This window comes from Phyllostomus hastatus, unplaced genomic scaffold (genome assembly GCF_019186645.2).
Source record: "Phyllostomus hastatus isolate PE091 unplaced genomic scaffold, TTU_PhHast_1.1 phas_contig_40, whole genome shotgun sequence".
Taxonomy (NCBI): Eukaryota; Metazoa; Chordata; class Mammalia; order Chiroptera; family Phyllostomidae; genus Phyllostomus; species Phyllostomus hastatus.
Genome location: NW_025333872.1, coordinates 26,019,917 through 26,040,333, shown reverse-complemented (window position 1 = coordinate 26,040,333; position 20,417 = coordinate 26,019,917). Strand labels below are relative to the sequence as shown.

The 20,417-nt window shown below is 34.2% G+C and overlaps 1 protein-coding gene across 2 annotated transcripts in view; it reads right to left on the bottom strand.

The window, feature by feature from the left end:
• Positions 1–20,417, bottom strand: part of ADGRB3 (adhesion G protein-coupled receptor B3) — a 719,215-nt gene that overhangs the window by 149,957 nt on the left and 548,841 nt on the right. For both annotated transcript variants that reach the window (XM_045843906.1, XM_045843907.1), the window contains exons 17-19: positions 9,540–9,666; positions 7,839–7,942; positions 3,695–3,797 (exon numbers count right to left, since the gene is read on the bottom strand). In XM_045843906.1, the coding sequence (XP_045699862.1) occupies positions 3,695–3,797; positions 7,839–7,942; positions 9,540–9,666 (334 nt within the window). The remainder of the gene's footprint in view (positions 1–3,694; positions 3,798–7,838; positions 7,943–9,539; positions 9,667–20,417) is intronic.

The window sequence follows — 20,417 nt, the reverse complement described above, 5'->3', positions numbered from 1 at the left end:
CATTTAGAATGGAAGGGCAGACAAAGTGCTTCTCAGATAAGATCAAGTTAAAGGAGTTCATCATCACCAAGCCCTTATTATAGGAAATGTTAAATGGACTTATTTAAGAAAAAGAAGATAAAAAACATGTACAGCAATGACAGCAAAAAAAAAAACCTAGTAAAATGACATCAAATTCACAATTAGTAACAACCACACCTAAAACAAAAGCAAAAACAAACTAAGCAAACAACTAGAACAGGAACAGAACCACAGAAATGGAGATCACATGGAGGGTTATCAACAAGGGAGGGAGAGAGAGGGGCAAAAAGTAGAGAGAATAGGTAGCATAGATGGTAGATAGAAAATAGACAGGGGGAGGGTAAGAATAGTATGGGAAATGTAGAAGCCAAAGAACTTATATGTATGACACATGGACATGAACTAAAGGGGGGGAATGTGGGTGGGAGGGGGTGTGCAGGGTGGAGGGGAGTAAAGGGGGAAATGGGACAACTGTAATAGTATAATCAATAAAATATATTTTAAAAAAGACTAAAAAATTTCATACCTTAAGGTATAATGGAAACTTCAAAAATAAACAATATTTGAGTGGTACATGAATATCCTGGTCAAAATTATAAATGCATAAAGATCAAGGGGCAATGATATTTTATGAGAAAGCTTAAAATACAATGAAGTGAGTTATAATTAAAATTTTCACTGCATATTAAATATATGCAACTGCATTTCATTCTTTATTATGCTGCCAAGAATTGAATCTATAGCTTTTGAATACATCATATTTTAAACAATGGATTATTTCAGCTTCTATCTCAACTCAAAAGAAAGCAGAAATACTCTGTAGTGAGATAATCAAGTCAATTATATTTCAACAAGCAATTCAGAGAAAGATCCCAGTATGACACTTCAAAACTATTCTGAACATCAGTATCAAATGCCAGTTTTCACACAAACTAGCCATGACAACTCCCAGAGACCGCACCAAATAATGTGTTCATCAAAGCTCTCTCAGTTGTTTCTATTTTTCCAAGTGGGGAATACTAAAGCATCAATCAAAACTTACTAGAAAAGTCAAATATAGGAATCTGATCAATTACAAACTGCCCACAGCAACAACAGGGTCCTATATAAACCTAGATAAAATACTGTAACCACCAATCAATAGTTTACATTTTAAAAACACTTTCCTACAGTTTATCCAGAGAAATGTGGATGACACATTTTGAAATTTTCCTCTTCTATTTTTTTGCTGAGAAATAATCATTAATCCCAGATACAGGAAAGCAGGTATAGCTTTTCACACACTACTATTTCACACATATTTAAAATGTAACAGGGTCAACTTAATTCCATCCAGCACATATTTCACAGTAAACTATATGATCATTCCCTTTGGAAACTTGATTTTTTTTTAGAATACTAAGAACAAAACCCCAGTGTTTTACACCTTTCCCTCCTAATCACTCTATAGTGAATTGTCTGAGGCTTGCAAGATCATCTATGTAGAGCCTGTAAAGCAACATTAACATAGCATAAGAGAAAACCAATAATTTCTTATTTTGTTCATCCCACTACTACCTACCACCCACTCCTTCCCACAAGCATCAGTAACTGCGTCAGTAGAAATTAGTGTAGTCTATCTGGAACAGAACCACTATGATCCCCAAACCAGGTGGAATCTATTATACAATCGATTGCCTGGGGAGAACCCAAACACCATCAAAATTTTTGTTTTTGTTTTTTGCTTTATACTCAGAAATGAAAAATAAAACTATATTTGTCTTATCTTGCCTTTTGTTCCTAATATTTACAGAATTTTCATATAAAACAGAGGCATTGGAAATCTGGGAAAGCCAAAACTGGCAAGAAGAATGTAATTTCTTGAGATTATTTACTTTCAGAATATTAGTAGCACTTAGACCTACACAATATGATATTCACTGAGCAAATGACATGGACCTAGCCTCAACTGAGATGTATTGTAAGTATAAATTACATCCAGATTCTTAAGACTTAATAAAACTATCATAAAATATTGTATTAACATTTAAACATAGTAATTATGTGTTAAAGGGTCATCTTTTGGATATATTAAGTTAAATATAACATACAGTCAGTCTTCATTTATCATCAATTGGTCCTACCACTGAGTAAAACAACATATAAGGAAACCAATTTTACCACAGGATAATTGATATAAATGAATTAAATTTCTATAGCAGGGATGTCAAACTCATTTTCACCAGGGGCCACATCAGCCTCGCAGTTGCCTTTTAAAGGGCCAAAATAATTTTAGGACTGTATAAATATAACTACTCCTTAACTGTTAAGGAGTTGAAATTACATTCAGCCCTTTGAAGGGAACTGCGAGGATGATGTGGCCCCTGGTGAAAATGACTTTGACACCCCGGTCCTATAGCATCTCATCAATGTTAATATAGTAATGACATCAAACAGACCAACATTACTTGAGGACCTGCTGTATTATTAAAATTAACTTCACTGTTTTTATTTTGTTAATGTGGCTACTAAGATATTATGATTATATATGTGGCTTGCATTTGTGGCTTATATTCTATTTCCATTGAACAAAGATTCAGACCATAAACACTGTAATATGTAGCAAACCTTGTGAAAAATTCTATTTTACCACTTGTTTCAGAACTTCTAAAAACTCTGCCATAGAGCATGACATAGTTTTAAAAGCATATTTCCTGCTCAAGATCATATTGTAATGAGGGGCATAACTCAAGAGTGGATAGTAAACAATTATAAGGAGAGGAGACTTTGGTGGAGAAAACTTTAACTATACATGTGCTACAAGTATCTACTATAACATAGAAACCTAATGGAAAGCACATTTTTTTTGACAGCTTATGAAGGAAGAGTTCAATTATTGGCTTTACTATTTGAAAATAAAAAATTTTTTTTGAGAAAAACACAGGCCCGAGTTGATCGACATGTTATTAAAGCAGTGTTTACCAGAATTCCTTTGAGGTAGGGATAAGTTAATTTAAGACTGCTATTATGGGGTTCTTGGAATGAATTTCAGAGTAGTTTATAAAGAGAGCTGACAGTCACTTCTGGAACAAACACAGTCATTCAACTCAAGTCAATCCTTATAAACAGGACCTATACTTTCAGATTCTGCTAAAAGTGACTATGCATTTCAAGAATTGCAATGCTAATTAAGTATCAAAATAAGTTAAGTAAAACTTTATGAAAGGCAAAAACCTAAAGTTGCTTTCACCTGATACTGTCTTTGATTATTGCCTATAGACAATTTTTAGGTAGATTTTCCAGATCTATATTATACTTGTAAATAATTTAGAGTTGACTTTAGGAATCAGTATGTGAATAAACTAGACCAAAACACAGGCAACCCTATTATGATTAGGGTAATGAATCAAAATTTGTGCTTTTGATGTTCTAAGGCTTTGAACTAATAGAGATTTGATATAATGTTTAACAAACACATATTTTACTACTTTAAACAGCTTCTCAGTCCCCAGGAAATTAAGCTGAGGGAATGTATATCTGGTCTAGAATAGGCAATACTTTTATTTAGAAATAAGATAATTAAAAAAAAATTATCAGATGGTTTTTATCTATAATAAATGTTTAGATTATCAATAACCAACTTTCTTTCAAACCAGAAACACACATAGAGAATCAGAATGACTACCAGTCATACCTTATTATGAGTCTGAGTCTGTCCAACCAGTATGAGGATGTTGGATGAGATGATAGACAGGCAGAAGTTAATTAGAATTATGGACCTCTCAGAGCGTATGTACCTGGCCAGAGAGAAAGAGAGTACCCAACTTTAAAATTCAACAGAAAGATAAAGAATCCTATATCATGCAAATTGGTGGAATTCATCCAGAAAAAGAAAAACTAAAATACAGACTTTATAAGAGAAAAAAAGATTTAAAAAGTTTTTTTTTAATGAAGGTTATTCTTTGAGACCCAACTTTATACTGGCATGGCTTGATCTAGGGTCCTTTAAAACTATTTTTTAAGATATCAGTGTGAATATGACTTTTCTGATAGGGTATAAGTTACACAATTGTTATCAGCATATTTTTTTACTAGAAATTAAAATTTCTTGCAAGTATATTAATTAGCATAATTACCTTTATGTATATATGTATATAATTTGTTAAGTATTACCATATAAATCAACCAATAGAAACTCTAAGGAGCAAACAGAAAGGAAGATTCTAAAGTCTCCCTTGTTTACTGGAATATCCATTACTCTCATGAAACAGTGAACACTTCATCCACCATTTCATCCCCTCAAGTATTTTTATGTAGTCAGGCTGCTACTCCTTACATTTTATTTTTCCTAAGTAACTTGTTCCAAACATAGAGAAAAAACCCAGAAGTTTAATCTCTAAAAACTAATCAAATCTAGAAATAATAACTCATCATTAGGCTTGAAAATTACATGGCATCTGCCATATTTTACCCTTATGAAGAAGTGCTGTAGACAGTCTGTTATATAATTTGTAAGTGAATCAAGATAGTAAGCCATGGAGAAAACTGCTTAGAATCAAATGTTCTACCAGCTGTTTACCCTGAATGGGTAACAGCTATTTTGCTTTACTGTACCCAGTAGTAAATCGCTCAGTGACAGTAACAAAAAGACACACTTGTACTTGCTATGTGTTTGAAACTGTTCAGTTTGTATTAGAACATGAAATCACTTTTCACAGCAGGTGTGGGCTTTCCTTTGCAGTGTTCCATGGGGGTGCCAGAGATATGGAGGCACTCTTTGGAAGATTAAATCTCTCTCTCTGTCTCTGAGGAATATTTAGGCAGAAGCCTCACATTCCATCACACAATTCAGAAGAGAAATAAAAAATTTTTCAGGAATAATAAAATAAAAAATCGTACTTAAAAATTTTCCTCTTTTCGCAAAACAAACCCAAATAGGGTTAACCTAGGTTGCTTTTGTAATTGCCTCAAGAGTTACTTAACCTTGTCCCTACCATTATCAGTATCTAAAAATATAATAAGCCACATACTGGGATACTGAAAACATCATCAGTTTTGAGGTTTTTTTTTTTTTTTTGTGGCAGATGTAACATAAAAAGTTTAAGGGCTAAGGGCTGTACAAAATTGACCCTTTATATGATGTTAATGGCTTCCATGACAGAAGAAGCACAGAGATGACATTATTAAAAAGGTTTCAGTGATATCATTTGCCCTGAAAATAGGAAAATCGAGGTAATAAAAGACTGAGACTGACACCCTGAAGTGTCTTTAGATGTTTCCATTTTCAGTAATACTGAGTCACATTATTGCCTTAAAAATAGTGGTAAAATGTCTCAACTTTCAACACTTTTTAATATACATGTCTGATTATTCTAAACAACATTTGTGAATGCATAATTTCAATACATGGGTTGAAAGGACATGTTCAGTTGCTCTTTGATGTAAGAACTCTACAGAACATATTTATATGTGGAAAGACTGTAGTTTAGTGTATTAACTATTTTATGGACATTTCTAATGAACTACATGGGAAACCAAAACATTTCAAAGTATTATATATATATATATATATAATTCTGATGTCCACACATTTTATACATCCTTACAAAATAAAAAATTAAACTTTTTTAATTAGAAAAAAAAGAAACAGGATCCTAATATGAGTATTACCATATAATGTTACAATGCAAATTTAGTGTTTATAAAGTGCACTGAATTTGTTATGCTACAAGATTCACATAATCTCCGAGTCTTAAAACTTCTATCAAACTATTCACATTAGTTCAGTTCTTCTAATTATGGATAATGAGTTGATGGTCACTAAATGCTAGGAATGCAAATTTATGTTGTTTCTAGGCCCTTTCTTCCATACTTCTCAGTTTCATGTCATTTTGATAGATCCTTTCAGATGTCTTTGGTGACTCTTAGGTAACTATTGGAATAGGTGATTTTCCTGGATTTTCTGAACTAAAGAAAACTTTGTTATGAACTAATCAATCCAGTATTTCTTTGAAAAATTTTATGTATCATTTGTATCAGCAGTGTTTGTGCTAGTTTCAGCTATATGTGTCGAGGGTGAAGAGAAGGTGGAATTGGTGCCTGAACTCTAAGTGCTAAGAAGTAGAAACTTAATTCTAAATACTTCAGTGAGTAAAAATTATGATACCATTGTAATTACCTAGTATCCTGACTCTTAAACACTGCCTGATTTATCTTGAAGTGCCATTGAGACAACTGTGGGGGAGAAGAAGTTGTCTTCTTCTCAGCCTTTGTCTAACTTGCTCTTTTATTAGCAGAACAATGCCTAGTTGACTGAGCCCTGAACCCTGGATTCTGTTGTGTACAATGGCATACCTAGACCAAGTATCTCCTTCATTTAATGGGATTGGCAATGTCTTACCAGAGTGTCACTATTTTACTATCAGATAACTCCTTTGCAGGAAGACAGAACCTCTGTTATATGTATCTGTGCCAGTGGACCAAGAATATGTCCATATTTTTTGTACAAATAATGAAAATTTTAATATCTTTGACAATTTAATATCCTGAACAATTAATTTTTGTCCACAAAAAAGTAAAACACATAATGGAGAACAATGATTTTTTTTTTTAGAAAATGATGTTAAATAGCACTGGCTGGTGTGGCTCAGTGGATTGAGTGCCAGCCGGTGAACCAAGGGGTCGCTGGATCAGTTCCCAGTCAGGACACATGCCTGGGTTGCAGGCCAGGTTCCCAGCAGGGGGTGCTCAAGAGGCAACCACCCACTTATGTTTTTCTTTCTCCCTCCCTTTTCCTCTCTCTAAAAATAAATAAATAAAACTAAAAAAATGATGTTTAATGAAATGACCTTTCCTTATTAAATTATAATTACTTTTTCAATTAAATTTTATTTTATCTTAAGTAAAAGGTAAGTGAAACCCTAGACTGGCTACTTTTTCAATTTTAATATTGTAATTTTTCAGGAAATAATAAAGAATTATCTATTTATTAATATAGTAACTGTTTTTAGAACATTTTAAAATAATCAAAATGGGTATAAAATGCTTAACATTTAAAAATCCATTAGAAGTTTGAAAATTTGGTTATGTACTAGTTATGTACTAGTTTATTATATGAGTGGACATAACAAACTTCACAGATCTGATTTTAATAGAAAAACAATTCTTCAAGAAGTACTAAATTTTCATATCAAGCAGATGCAATTTTAAATAATGTACACATTGTTTAAATCACTTGACCTTGTTTATGTATTTTTCTGACTTCCTTTAATCCATTTGTGAAAATCTGACTTATCAAAAAAAAATTCAACCAAAGGCTTTTTCAGAGCATTGAGGTATTATGTTAGTGCATTAATATTATAGATTTTACCTATTGTCTGGGACATACTGAAAGCATGCATTTAACACTTAAGAACTTGGAGACCATATTTCTATAGCAGAAAATTTAATTTGGCTATATCACTTAAACTCTCAAGATTAATAGCAATTTGGGTAAATATTATAGAAATCACACATAGACTTTACTAGGGGAGTAAGAATACCATGCTTGGGGGTTAAGCAACTTGTTGAGAGCTACCATCATTTGAATTGGGAAGAAAAGTATGTGTGTGTTTTGTTTATGCTCTCATCTTAGGTAAATACAAACAAGAAAACTGGGTAAGCATTTATTATTATTATTGGGCCCATTTATTATAGCTTAATGACAGCAATTTCAACTCTGTACTAAAAATACTTTTCCAGTGAATTAAGAAAAGGAAACATAATAATGGTTATCATATTTCCTAATTTAACTCTAAAACCAGAGCATTGCATTTTAAACGTATGAAGTGATTACGTACCTCCATAATGCTGCATAGACAACTGCTAGGGTGATCAAGGCCAAACAAGAAAGGCCACTGCCTACTATTAGGGTAACTGAAGGTGTACCAGAGGACTCCATGACCTGCAAGTTAAACAACAACAAAAAAAGAATTTTCAAATAAATTAAAATAAGTTCTAAACTCAGCAAAACTATCCTAACACTCAAAAATAGCCAAGATAGTTGTTATAGTTACCAGATAATTACCCAGTAATCACTCTGTTCACATTTTCTCAATCTCTAAAATGACTATTTCTAGCTCTGCCCTCCCAACTGTGAAGTAATAAAGGCCTTAGAGTTTAAAATGCTTGATAATGACTTATTATCCACTTTTGGCTTTCTGAAGTAAAAAAAAAATCTAAACTACACATGGTTAACATTCCCATGTTAAATTTTTCCAGCTAAAATTTGAATCATCATTCACTTTTCTTCAACTAACTACAGTGCAGTTGTTTCACAATATGTTTTTTGGTACAAATTAATTTGATCCTCCCATTTACAACTCATTATGGGACCTGAATCTGGCACTCAAATATTGAAAATTTTTCAAACTTTCTGACTTTTGACAACTTCATTCTAAGTCCAGTATTCTCTCACTTAATTTCACTTGCTTGGTCTCTAAGGATACAGAAGAAAATACAATTTAAATGCAAGATCTTAGAATGTATTCAGTGAGTTTTTTCTATGAACAAAATATGTAGAGATAATTTTCACAATGTCAGTATCAGTCCTTAAATACATGACCTTGAAAAATAAGCCTTATATCCTTTAAAATATATATCAAGATTATAAGTAGTCACTATATGAGAGATTTCTTCCATAGACACTAGCATGATACTAACTAATGAAATCTGTTGTTTTTCATATTTTCAATATTGGAAGTTTGAAGAAATGCACTTTAAGATCAAAAGTGTTCCAAACCTTAGACATGCACATTAAATTATATTAAGTTTTTTTTTTTTTGGTCATTGAAATAAGTAAGAAGAGTGATGCATATTTAGGTCAAATTTAAACAGAATGTCACAGAAATCTTAATAATGAGTTTTCAGTATTTCAGCTTTTGAAATAATTTTCAAAATACATTTGATGAGGATATTATTTTCCTTTTAGACAGTTTATACAACTGCCTATTTCAGAAAGTTGTTTTGTAAACCTATATACTTTTAAGGAATGATTTTACAGTTTTTGACAGCCCATGCTTTCAGGAAAACTTCATTTGATTATTTAAAAATAAATATCCAAGGACACCCCCAGAAAACCTGTACTGAAAATATTCAATGCAGATATGCAATGTGTTTGGCTGTAGTGTCTGGGGTCTTCATTCTACTATCAACAATATCCTCGAAAATTCCCCAGAACAGCTTTCCAGTTCTAAAATAAAGGTTAAGTTGACAATTATTTTTATTTGAAAGTTTGCAACATATTAGCAATATGATTGAAGTACATCCTCAAAAGTATACTGCAGAAATTTCAAGTTAGAAGATAAAAAATTGAGTAGAATTTAGTTATAGCACACAAACTATAATTCATTCCACCAAGCTACTGTAGCTAAGGAGGAGAACCCAATTTTGCCACCCTGCAACATTTTCCATTTCCCCATTAAAATGCAGTTCCCTGGAGAAACACTTGCCACAATGTCCCTGCCTTTGCATTAAAGCCGTGTTTTCCCTTTGTTACTTACTATTTCTCTAGGTTGCTGAGCCAAAATGGCGAAGGTAGAGAGACGATCACATAAGCATTTCGTATGGGATGCATCGGTAAGCACAGTTTTACATCCCTGGGTGGACCACGTTCCCAAAGACTCGTTCCTGCAAAGGTGGGGTGGGGGGGGGGGAGATCGGGATAAATACGCCTGACGACCAAATCCGTAAAGAAGAAAATGCAGTTTAATTAAGAGAATTGTCTACTGTAATTCTCGTACAGGAAAAAAAAATCTACTTGTTGTTGAACAGGACGTAATTTAGATGCATCTCCAGTAATGCAAGGCGAGAGTGTTTGGAAAAAGCAAGCAGGCAGCGGTGCGGCGTGCGTGCAGAGAGCTGTCCAGCGCCGGGGGTGCTGAAACCGGGACTAGCTCTGTCCAGCCCTCTGCGAGGAACAGCAGCGGCGGCAGCGGCAGCGGCAGCAGCACGAGGAGCCGCCAGAGCATTGGCAGCCGCTTCCTATGCTCATCGGATCATTTCAAACACTCAGAGTGTAAAGAGGCTTTTTACTCTGATTCCCGTCCCGTATTTTTGGATCATGAATGCTTGCTTTTGAAACGCGGATTTCTCTGAAAATCCTGCCTAAAAAGGTTACATAGGTTGAGTTGGGTGATAGGATCTTCTTAGCTACTGGTTAGGGATTTTTCCTTCCTTTAGAATTAGCTGCTGTGAAAAATTCACCCTGGAAACGGGAAACAGCAGCAGCAGCATCAGCTGGTTCCAATTCTCATTGCCTATGCCTGGTATCCAGGGGCGGGGTGGGTTTCAGACATAAGCTTTACACTCTACACTCTGCTCAGCCCAAAGTGCCTCTGAAGCCTTTGACATTTCTTCCCCTGTCCCACCTCTTTGCCCTGGAGAGTAAAGCATTAAGCTAACTCCAAATCAGCTTGAACATTAAGAGGAATAAGTGGCCCCTCTTCCACCCCTAAGTGCAGTAGGAAGGTGGAAAGAGGGCCTGTTTCAATTTTCCCTTTGGTGTAGCCATTCAAAATTCTAAAGCATATGGTTTGTTTCCCTCCCCAGCAGAACAATAAAAATGGTATCAACCTACACCTCCTTGGTAGCGAGGAAGGATGGGGGAGAACCCATCCACCCAAGCTAAACTACTCTACAGGAAGAGGCAGAAAAAAAAGTTATCAGTGTAACCAATCAACTTTATTACCATTACACATGCTATATATTTGTCTGACTGCATTAAATGTCACCTCCCCTCCCCCAGGCATGGAAACTTTCCAAGTAGCAAACCTATGTATGTGTGCATTTAAATTTCAAATCAAGTTACTATTTGTGTTAAAACTACTCTAAAACTCAGAGAGGATAAAACATGGCTTAATGTTAATTTTGATATGATACTTCTGATTTCACCTACTTCATCTCTGAATGCCTAAAGCTATTGGGTTAAATATGCACACAGTCAATGAAAGAGGCTTCTCTGTGACAGTGGGACTTCCAAGTTGAGCTACAGAACATAACTCACATAATCTCTTTTTGGTATCTAGAAGCAATGTCTTTTTAATATTCATAATTTAAGGTATTAATATTCATGGCTCCAAATACTCTTTACAACCTCTTTTAAGATGAAATATACTGTATTTGGGCAGAGTTACATAACAATTATACCTGAGTTTACCCAAATACTTCTAAGTATCAGCCAACCCAATTTTTGGTAAGTCTCTTTTCTTTCTCATGATGTCATGCAACTATGCCAACTTTTAAAAAAAAATCAGTTAGACCTTCACAAATGCAACAGTATTTAATTCCAATTCTACCTAAATCTACAACTTCAATTTATTTCATTAGCTATCTGTCTCTTATCTTCTTGTGACAAACACTTAAGGTCAAATGAAAAACATTTATCTTAACTAATTAGAATTTAAAGAAAAAAGATTCATTTAAGAGAAACTGACATATTTTAAAATATAATCATCTACATTATTAATCCTGGATGACAGCTTTACTGTAATGCAGTATATATGCTTTCAGGATGGAGTCCAGTATTTATACTTTCACATTATGTGGCTATGCCCAACAAAGCAATTTGAAGTCTTAAAAAGGAAAAAAAAATTCACTGTAAATAAGACCTCTATTAAGACAAAGTTATAAATTTATATCCAGGTAATGAAACTTTGTTTACTCAAGAAAATGTTAGCATTCCTAAACTTTGTCAGATATAAAGTCTATGTTCAATGTATCCCTAGACTCTTAAGATCATGTAAATTTTATATGCCATCTTTTAAAAAGTAGGTCAATTTAGTTTACTTTGTACAATTATTGATTTGCTGACCGGGACCAGCCCCAGGCAAAGTTGGGAAGTGATGCTGGTCTCCACGCTTTAATCTTTCACTCCCTGCAGCATGAAATGCATCTAATGCCCCATACCCTTTTCATGTATACCTTCTTGAGGCTACATGACTTCTGTCCTTACCTTTCTTTGGAATTATTAGCCCTATGTTGACTTTATCTGAATACACTAATGAATAAAAATATCAAGCTGTGCTCAGTCATTCATGTGCTTATACCAAGAAATAAAGCACAAAGCAATGCATCAGATAAATGCATCCAATAAGAGAACACCAGAATTTGGAGATGAAAAGGAAAAAAGATCTTAAATGGTGAGGGGTAACAACTAATTTCTACTCAACTCCCAAGAGTTGAGTAAAAAGAAGTGTGATGTCATTCTGATGCTAAATTTAATATTGTTTCATAAAACCTCTTGATATCTTAAAACCATATAAAACTCTTATAAAGTAGTTTTTAAGTCACTAGCATGCATGCCACTATTTTTGTAAAACCTATAGCACATGTTACCTGCATTTTCAAATATTTCATAGTTTATTTCTACTACATAAAATTTTTTCAAAGCATGGTACATGTGTTTGATTGATTTCAGGAGACCTTGTAAAGCAAACTGATATGTTGTAGAGGTAATGTGAAGCAAAACAGCCTCCCTAGTCTGCACACAAGTGTGGACTAGTCCCGCAGTCGGGTTATTCTTCCATGTCTCAGTTTTGCATACTGTGATTAATGGTGAATCTGTACATTATTCTTAGCTATTGAGTTTAGGTTGTTATCAATAGAGCAAAAATACAATAAAATATGTATGAATATTAAAGATAAAAATAACAGACAGGCAATGTCAAACAGACACAGAATGACACAGACATAAAAATTACGTTGAAAATCACATGAGGTATTTCTTTCTCATAGTGTCTTTTTTGGTCATTAAAATTTTTTTCAAATAGTTTTCAAAAATAACTAGGCCTGAGGAAATTTCATACAACCAGCACATTCTGTGTTGGTTACACCTACATTCACCCATGTTAGCTGTCATCTTACCTCTTCTCCTTCTGCCTATTATTAGACTGGCTAAAAGAAGAAAAGAGTCTGCCTGTCCCAAGGATTCAAAAGTACATACTCACAAGCACAGAATCATATAAAAATATAAAACAAAAATCCATTATTTCTCAGCTTAATATTTGAGTCCATTCCCCAATTTCCTAAGAATCTACACAGTTTCTTTATGGACCTGAGTACATTGTTTTGTTCTTGATTTTATGGGAACTTTAAATAATACAGCATGTTGCTATATTCTCCAGTATTTAAGCTTAAAGAAAAAATTATCTGTTAACCCCAATGAAAAGTTGTTTAGTGCCCTGGCTGGTGTAGTTCATTGAATTGAGTGCCAGCCTGTGAACCAAGGGGTCGCTGGTTTGACTCCTGGTCAGGGCATGTGTCTGGGTTGTGGGCCAGGTCCCTGGTGGAGGTGGAGCATGAGAGGCAACCACACATTGATTGTTTCTCTCCCTTTCTTTCTCCCTCTCTTCCCCTCTCTCTAAAAATAAATAAATAAAATCTTAAAAAAAGAAAAGTTGTTTAGTAAATAACAGCAAAAACTTATTCTGACACATTTCAAGTGTTTTAAAAAATCCAACTTATCTTTTGAAATACCAGTACTAGATATTCCACTCAAATAAGTCTTTTATAAAACTGTCTATTCTGCTTCATAATAAATCAATGTGTAGAGTATTTATTATGAATAAGTTATACACTTTAGGAGGTTTATTATCTCTTAGGATATTAATGATCCATTTATTCAAAATCAAAATAGCTACAATAGCAATTTAAGAAATGTTACACACAATTTCTTAGTACACTATCCTTACAGTGTGTGCATACTGAAAGTAATTATTTCCCAATCATAGCAGTGTTAATTAGGTAAACCAATGCTATTTCTAATGCACATACATGGCTCTGGCTTCAAATTATTCTCAAAATATAGAACACTTTGGAGCTTAGATATTATCAATTTTGAGTAGAAACAGTCTTTGAGGGCAATTTCAAATACTAAAAGGACACTGCAAATACTGCAAACACTTCTATCTAGCAACTGCTACTATGTGAAAGCACAGTGAATTATAAAATTAGAAAGTTTTGCTAGAATTGACCTTAGTGATCATCTAGCCCATTGGTTTTCAACACTTGCTGTACATGAAAGTTACCTGGAGACCTTTAAAAATTAAACTCTGGGTGGGGGCTGGGCAGTATTACTTTTCTAATGCTCCCCAGATGATTCTAGTGTGCAGCCAGGGTTGAGAACCACTGATCTATCCTAACCACTTAGTTTTATAGATGAGGAAGGCGAAGTGCCATAAATTTAGAAAACTTGATTTAAGTCACAGAGTGAAAGGCAAAGCTGGGCTTCTTGTTTCCAAATTGCAGATTTTTTAAGGCTAAATTTTAACCTGTTTTAAAACAGATTGCAATGAATACGTCCTATGAAGTTATAAGAAGATCATATCTGAATGTCATGTCTATTTACACTGAAAAAGTTGTGGCACTAGAGTCATAGTTTTAACAAAGTATGACAACTATAGATAAAGTTAGCTAAAGAGATAGCCAGACTCCAGGTTTATATTCTATTTTTTTAAAGTGATAAATCCCACAATATTAAAAGAAACATTGATTTTTATACCAACTTTTCATGACATAAAGTATCTTCCACCTCTTAGATCATTTACTGCTGGAGGTGATACAAAGGCTTAAATTTCAAATTATGAAAACAAGAAAACAGGTAAAATTTAAAGTTCTTTTTTCTGCTAAAAATGATATCCTCTATATTTTGATTCAATGGATGATTGTGATTCAGTTATTTTTATACCAATTATCATAATGTCTATTTAGTATTGTATACTAGTTTATACATGTATATATACATACAGTTATATACACAGGGTGGTAAAAAGTAGGTTTACAGTTGTTTGTATAAAAATACAAGTTAATAAATAAATAATAATGTAAGAATAAACTGTTTTGTGTACTCACAACTGTAAAGCTACTTTTGCCAAGTCCTGTGTATAACTATAAAACAGTGACACCAACATAAAGCATATAAACTTCATTCATTGGGATGAAATTTAGAAACAGGTCCTTTGCCACCATCAGGAAGAACTTTCATTTCTCACTGTGCTGGGCCTGGAACTAAGTGTGGCCCCTTCATACTATAATACCAGATTGCTAATTTGTTACTTAGAAATGAAATAGATTCAGGAATACTCTACACCTAGATCTTCCCCAAACTTCTATGTGCCTAAATCTCATTCAATACTAGAATATTAGTCAATAAGTTCACCTCATTTTCTTCATTTTTATAAAGTTCACACTCTCTAAGCTGCACTAGAATATTAGTGCTTTTGAGAACAGTATCTATCCTGTTTGACTTTGAATCTCTGATATACTGCTTTTGACTAAGTAGGAATTTAATAATAAGTGCTTGTTCCATTAATTTAATAATTATTTACATTTCAAGGGATACTTTTAATACTACTGGATCCAGATTGTCTCAGCCCTATTTCATTTTCTATCCTTGAGCATTTAACAGAAATACCGTCTGAAGAATATCAGTAGATCTTAATAGACTTATCTACTTGTTTTGATCTTCAAAAATCATTGGATAATGAACTCCAAAAAGGCTCAGCATCCAGAAACTAGGCCTGAGTTTTCACTAACCAGTCAGTAATTATTTAGTGAGTGCTTTTTAAATGCCAATGTAGAAGACATACATGAAAATAAAATTAACATAGTTTCCTTCTTAGAGAAGCTTCTGGTTGAGAAAACTTTATGTGATCCAAAAATATTTTCTAACTTATTAGTTCTAAAAGTTATTCTAAAAAATGCTATTAGTTTTACCCTCTTTAAAAATACTTTATTTATTTATTGTTAGAGAGAGGGGAAAGGAGGGAGAGAGGGAGAGAAACATCAATGTGTGGTTGCCTCTTGCACACCCCCTACTGAGCACCTGGCTCACAACCCAGGTATGTGCCCTGACTGGGAATTGAACCGGTGACCCTTTGGTTCACAGGCCAGCACTCAATCCACTGAGCCACACCAGCCAGGGCAGTTCTACCTTTATATTCCAAGCCACCATCATCTCTCATTTGGATAAATCCCATCACTGGGTTCCTTGTTTCCATTCTTGCCACCTTACCCTAAAGTTCAGTTTTAACACAGCAGCCAGAGATATCCTGTGACACATATGTCAAACCATGTCACTCTGATCAAAACTCTACCAATGGTTCTTCCAACCTTAGAGTAAAAGTCCTTATAACAGCAAATAAGGACCTATGTAACTTGGCCTGTCATTGCCTCTCTACCTTTAACTCTTACTACACTTTGTCTACCATTTTCAACCATACTGAGCTTCTTGTTTTCTCATCTTGGCATTTTGTGCTGGAAATTCCCTTGGCCCAGAATGCACTGCTCCAAGCTATTAACATGGAGTACATCCTCACATCATGTTCAGTCTCTGCCTTTATGTAATCCTACCAGAGATGTCACTGACTATCTGATACACTACAGTAACTCCCCATCTGCAGTAGGTCACAGAAGGGCACAAATTCCCTATAACTCTTTTCATCAGGAGGTGGAGTGTGTTCCATCTTCTTTCGAATTTTGGTAAGCCTTGTGATTTGATTTGGTCAGCAGAATGCAGTGGAAGTTATGTGTGACTTCTGAGACTAAGCCTCAAGGGTTACAGTTTCCACTCTCATCATCTTGAAATTCTGCCCTCTTGAGAGGTAGCCTAGACTAGCCTCACTGAAGATAAGAGGCTGGCACTAGCTACCAGCCAGGCGAGTGAGGCCATATGAGATCACCCAGTCTCAGGGTGAACCATCAGATGACAACAGCCTCATAAATGCCACCAGGTGAGACCAACAGAAGAACCAACCAGTAGAACTCAACCAAATAGCTGACTGTGGAATTGTGAGCAAATAAAATGGTTGCTGTTTTAAGCCACTAAGCTTTGAGGTCATTTGTTATATAATAATTGAAACACTTTCCAAGAATTTCCCACATGCCCTTTGCCTTTACCCTGATCTGTTGTGGTCCATAGCATTTTCTACATCTGATATATTATATATGTATTTTAAATGCATTTTTTGCTTATTTTTGATTACTACAATGTAAGCTTCATGAGGACAGGGATGTTTTTTATGTTCAGTTCAGGATTTCCAGATCCTAAGGCAGTGCTTGATGCATAGTAAGTACTTAATAAATTTCTTGAATGAGTGCCTGATACAGATTTTGGCCTTTTACAGTTAGACTTCCCCACATCATAACTCATTTATTTATTTAACAAATATTTATTGAGCATCTGACGTGACACAGGTGCTGTGCTAGGTTGTTTTGTGGACATGTTAAGGTAGCACTTTGCCGTTTGGAGCTTTAGAGCCTGAATGGAAATTATCTTGCAGGTGTGGTGTCACTGCCTCTTTGTTATAAAAAACACAATAAAACCAAGAACATATCGCTCTTGAGGGTCATTAAACATAATTTGCAAGAAAGGTAGCACCTGTTTTATTGCCAATAATATGTTTTGAATTTATTTACTTCTTAAATTGTGGTAAGAACACTTAAGATCTATCCTCTTTACCATTTCTTGAAGACTACTTATTTTAGAGAGAGGGGAAAGGAGGGGGGAAGTGAGGGAGAGAAACATCGATGAGAGAGAGAGAGACATTGATCAGCAACTGAGGACCTGACTAGCAACCCAGGCATGCGCACTGACAGGGAATAGAGCTTGTGACATTTTGGTTCGTGGGACAATGTCCAACCCACTGAGCCACACCAATTAGGGTCCCTCTTAACCATTTTTTTAGGTGTAGTGTGTAGACTATAACCACAATGTTGTACAGTAGATCTCTAGAACTTCATTCATCTTGCACAACTGAAATTTAATACCTGTTGAACAGAAACTCCCCACATTTCCCTTGTCTTAGCTCCTGACAACAACATTCCAAAAGTACAAGCAGCAAGAGCAAATAAAAGATAAGTGGACTATCTTTTAAAAGGATATCTTCTGTACAGCAAAGGAAATAATTACCAGAGTGAAGAGGTGGCTTATAAAAAGGAAGAACATACTTGCAAACCATCTATCTGATAAAGGGTTAATATAAATATATAGAAAACTCCTATAACTCAATAGCAAAAACCAAACCAAAACATTTAAAAATGGATTAGAAAGTGAACAAAGTATGTTTTTTGTTGTTGTTTTTAAATTGGAAGTAGAGCAGAAAGGAGTATGAGAAGGAATAACATTAAGGAAGCCAATTTACTGGGTTATAAATATGTATAAATATCTTCACCATGATTTATTAATAATTAAAAGTTAAAATATGCTAGCTGCCATAATTAATTAGTTAATAGACAAATAATAATAATTGCACTAATGAAAATAATAGCTAATGTTTATTGAGTATCTACTCAATGTTAGATGCTATGGTAGATACTTTATACATAATTTTTTAAAAATTTAAAACAAAATATCAAGGTAGATATTATTGTCATTTTCCCAGATAGAAAAATTGAGATAAATAAAGGTAATGCCTGCCTCCATGCAGAATTATGAGAAGCCTAGAGATAAAAGAGCTGAGAAGGGGTTGGAAGTTGCCTGGATATTTCAATCTGTGTAACATCCATGCAAGCCCTTGGCTTCCTACCTTTGGCTTTATTATTATATACTTAAAAGAAATAAATGCAACTGAGAGACTATGATTTTCTTAAGGCCATTTAGCTGATAGAGGGATGTGCCAGGAATTGAGCCCAGGTCTGCATGACTTCAAAGCAGATTCCCCTCCCTGTTTTCTCAGTGAGGGGTAGATACAATGAGAGAGCACAGCCAGAATGAAGAACATGCAGGGAGAGTGCTCAGAGGGGGTGACGGTATTTGGGGAATTGAAATCTTACAGAAAATAAGTGGGAAGGATCTCATGAAACAGTGATTAGTCAAATAAAAGTAGTAAGAATAAGAAGGAAAAGTTGTAGCTTGAGAATGATCATTGTGGGTGGGGGGAGGACACTGAGAACCCTTGAGAGAACAATTATAGAAAAGGGGTCATGCCCTGGCTGGCATAGCTCAATGGATTGAGCACGGGCTGGGAACAAAAGTGTCCCAGGTTCGATTCCCAGCCAGGGTACATTCCTGGGTTGCAGGCCATAACCCCCAGCAACCGCACATTGTTTCTATCTCTCCCTCCTTTCCCTCTCTAAAAATAAATAAATAAAATATTTAAAAAAAGTATATAAAATAAAATAAAAAAAATAAAAAATTAAAAATAAAAAAAAGAAAAGGGGTCAGATGGAAACTAGATTTCTAGAAGTTAAAAAAAGGACCCATTTAATATCAAAAGGTTTGGCAATGAAAGGAAAAATATTTGCATGTAAGTGAGGTAGCAGAGAAAAATAAAATTTTGTCAGTTATGTTACTGCTTTGAGATGGGAATGAATCTCCTAATACCTTCCATTGCAAACCTAAAAAATCCAAGGAGAGAGAGATTATACAGGATGTGACACTGAAGTTCCACAATTTGATTCAGAGTATTCATGATGGTGTGGATCTTAGAAAATGAAGAGACAAAAAAAGATCTTGTATTGAAACTCCAAGGGGAAAAGCATTATTCCTTTCAATTTTTAGAAAATCCTAAAGCTCCATTTATATTATGTTAGGCCTTTTTTTCCTCACAAATTTCCCAAAAGTTTTATGGTATGTCTAAAAAGTAAAAAATACATTTTAGTTCTGTATATAACCAGACTGAGAAAGATTTTCAAAGTCAGTTTTGAGTGTAGGTAAGGGCAATCTTAATTTTTTTCTCTCATTCTTTTAAAAATACTTTTAAATGCTGTGAAAACTGAGTGTTAATGTAAGAAACACAAAGTAATTCATTGTATTTGGATAATTTCTCTCTTAAAAAAGCTGTTTGTCTGGGCTTGTAACCAACCTTCAGTTTGATATAACATGCAACGACTGAGGTGCACAACCTGAAAAAAGGGATTACCAAAATAAAATGGAGCAAATCTGGACATACAGGGTGGGACAAAAGTAGGTTCACAGTTTGTTATGGAAAAATAATACAATACTTAATAAATAATAATACCAGAATAAACTATGTTTTGCACACTCACAACTATAAACCTACCTTTGTATGTTACCTTCCATATTAATTCTCAGATAGTAGGAACTCAAAGCCTGTCCTGGGATATGGCTAGACCACTATAAAATTTATATAACAACACAACATGCATTCAATATTTCACCAATTTAAAATTAACTGACTGATTTCCTGACTCTAATGCTTTGTTTCATATTCCTTTTTTATAGGATGACTCCAAAATGTGTAAAATACACATAGAAAAAAGATTGGAAAAATAATTAAGTACTTGTTTTAGGGTATTGAATGATGGGTGGGTTTTCTCAGCTTTATATTTTTTGTACTTCTGTGCTTTTTCTCATGTTACTACATTACCTCTATAATCAGAAATATTTTGAGATTCAGAAAGAAAATGATATGAAATAATAT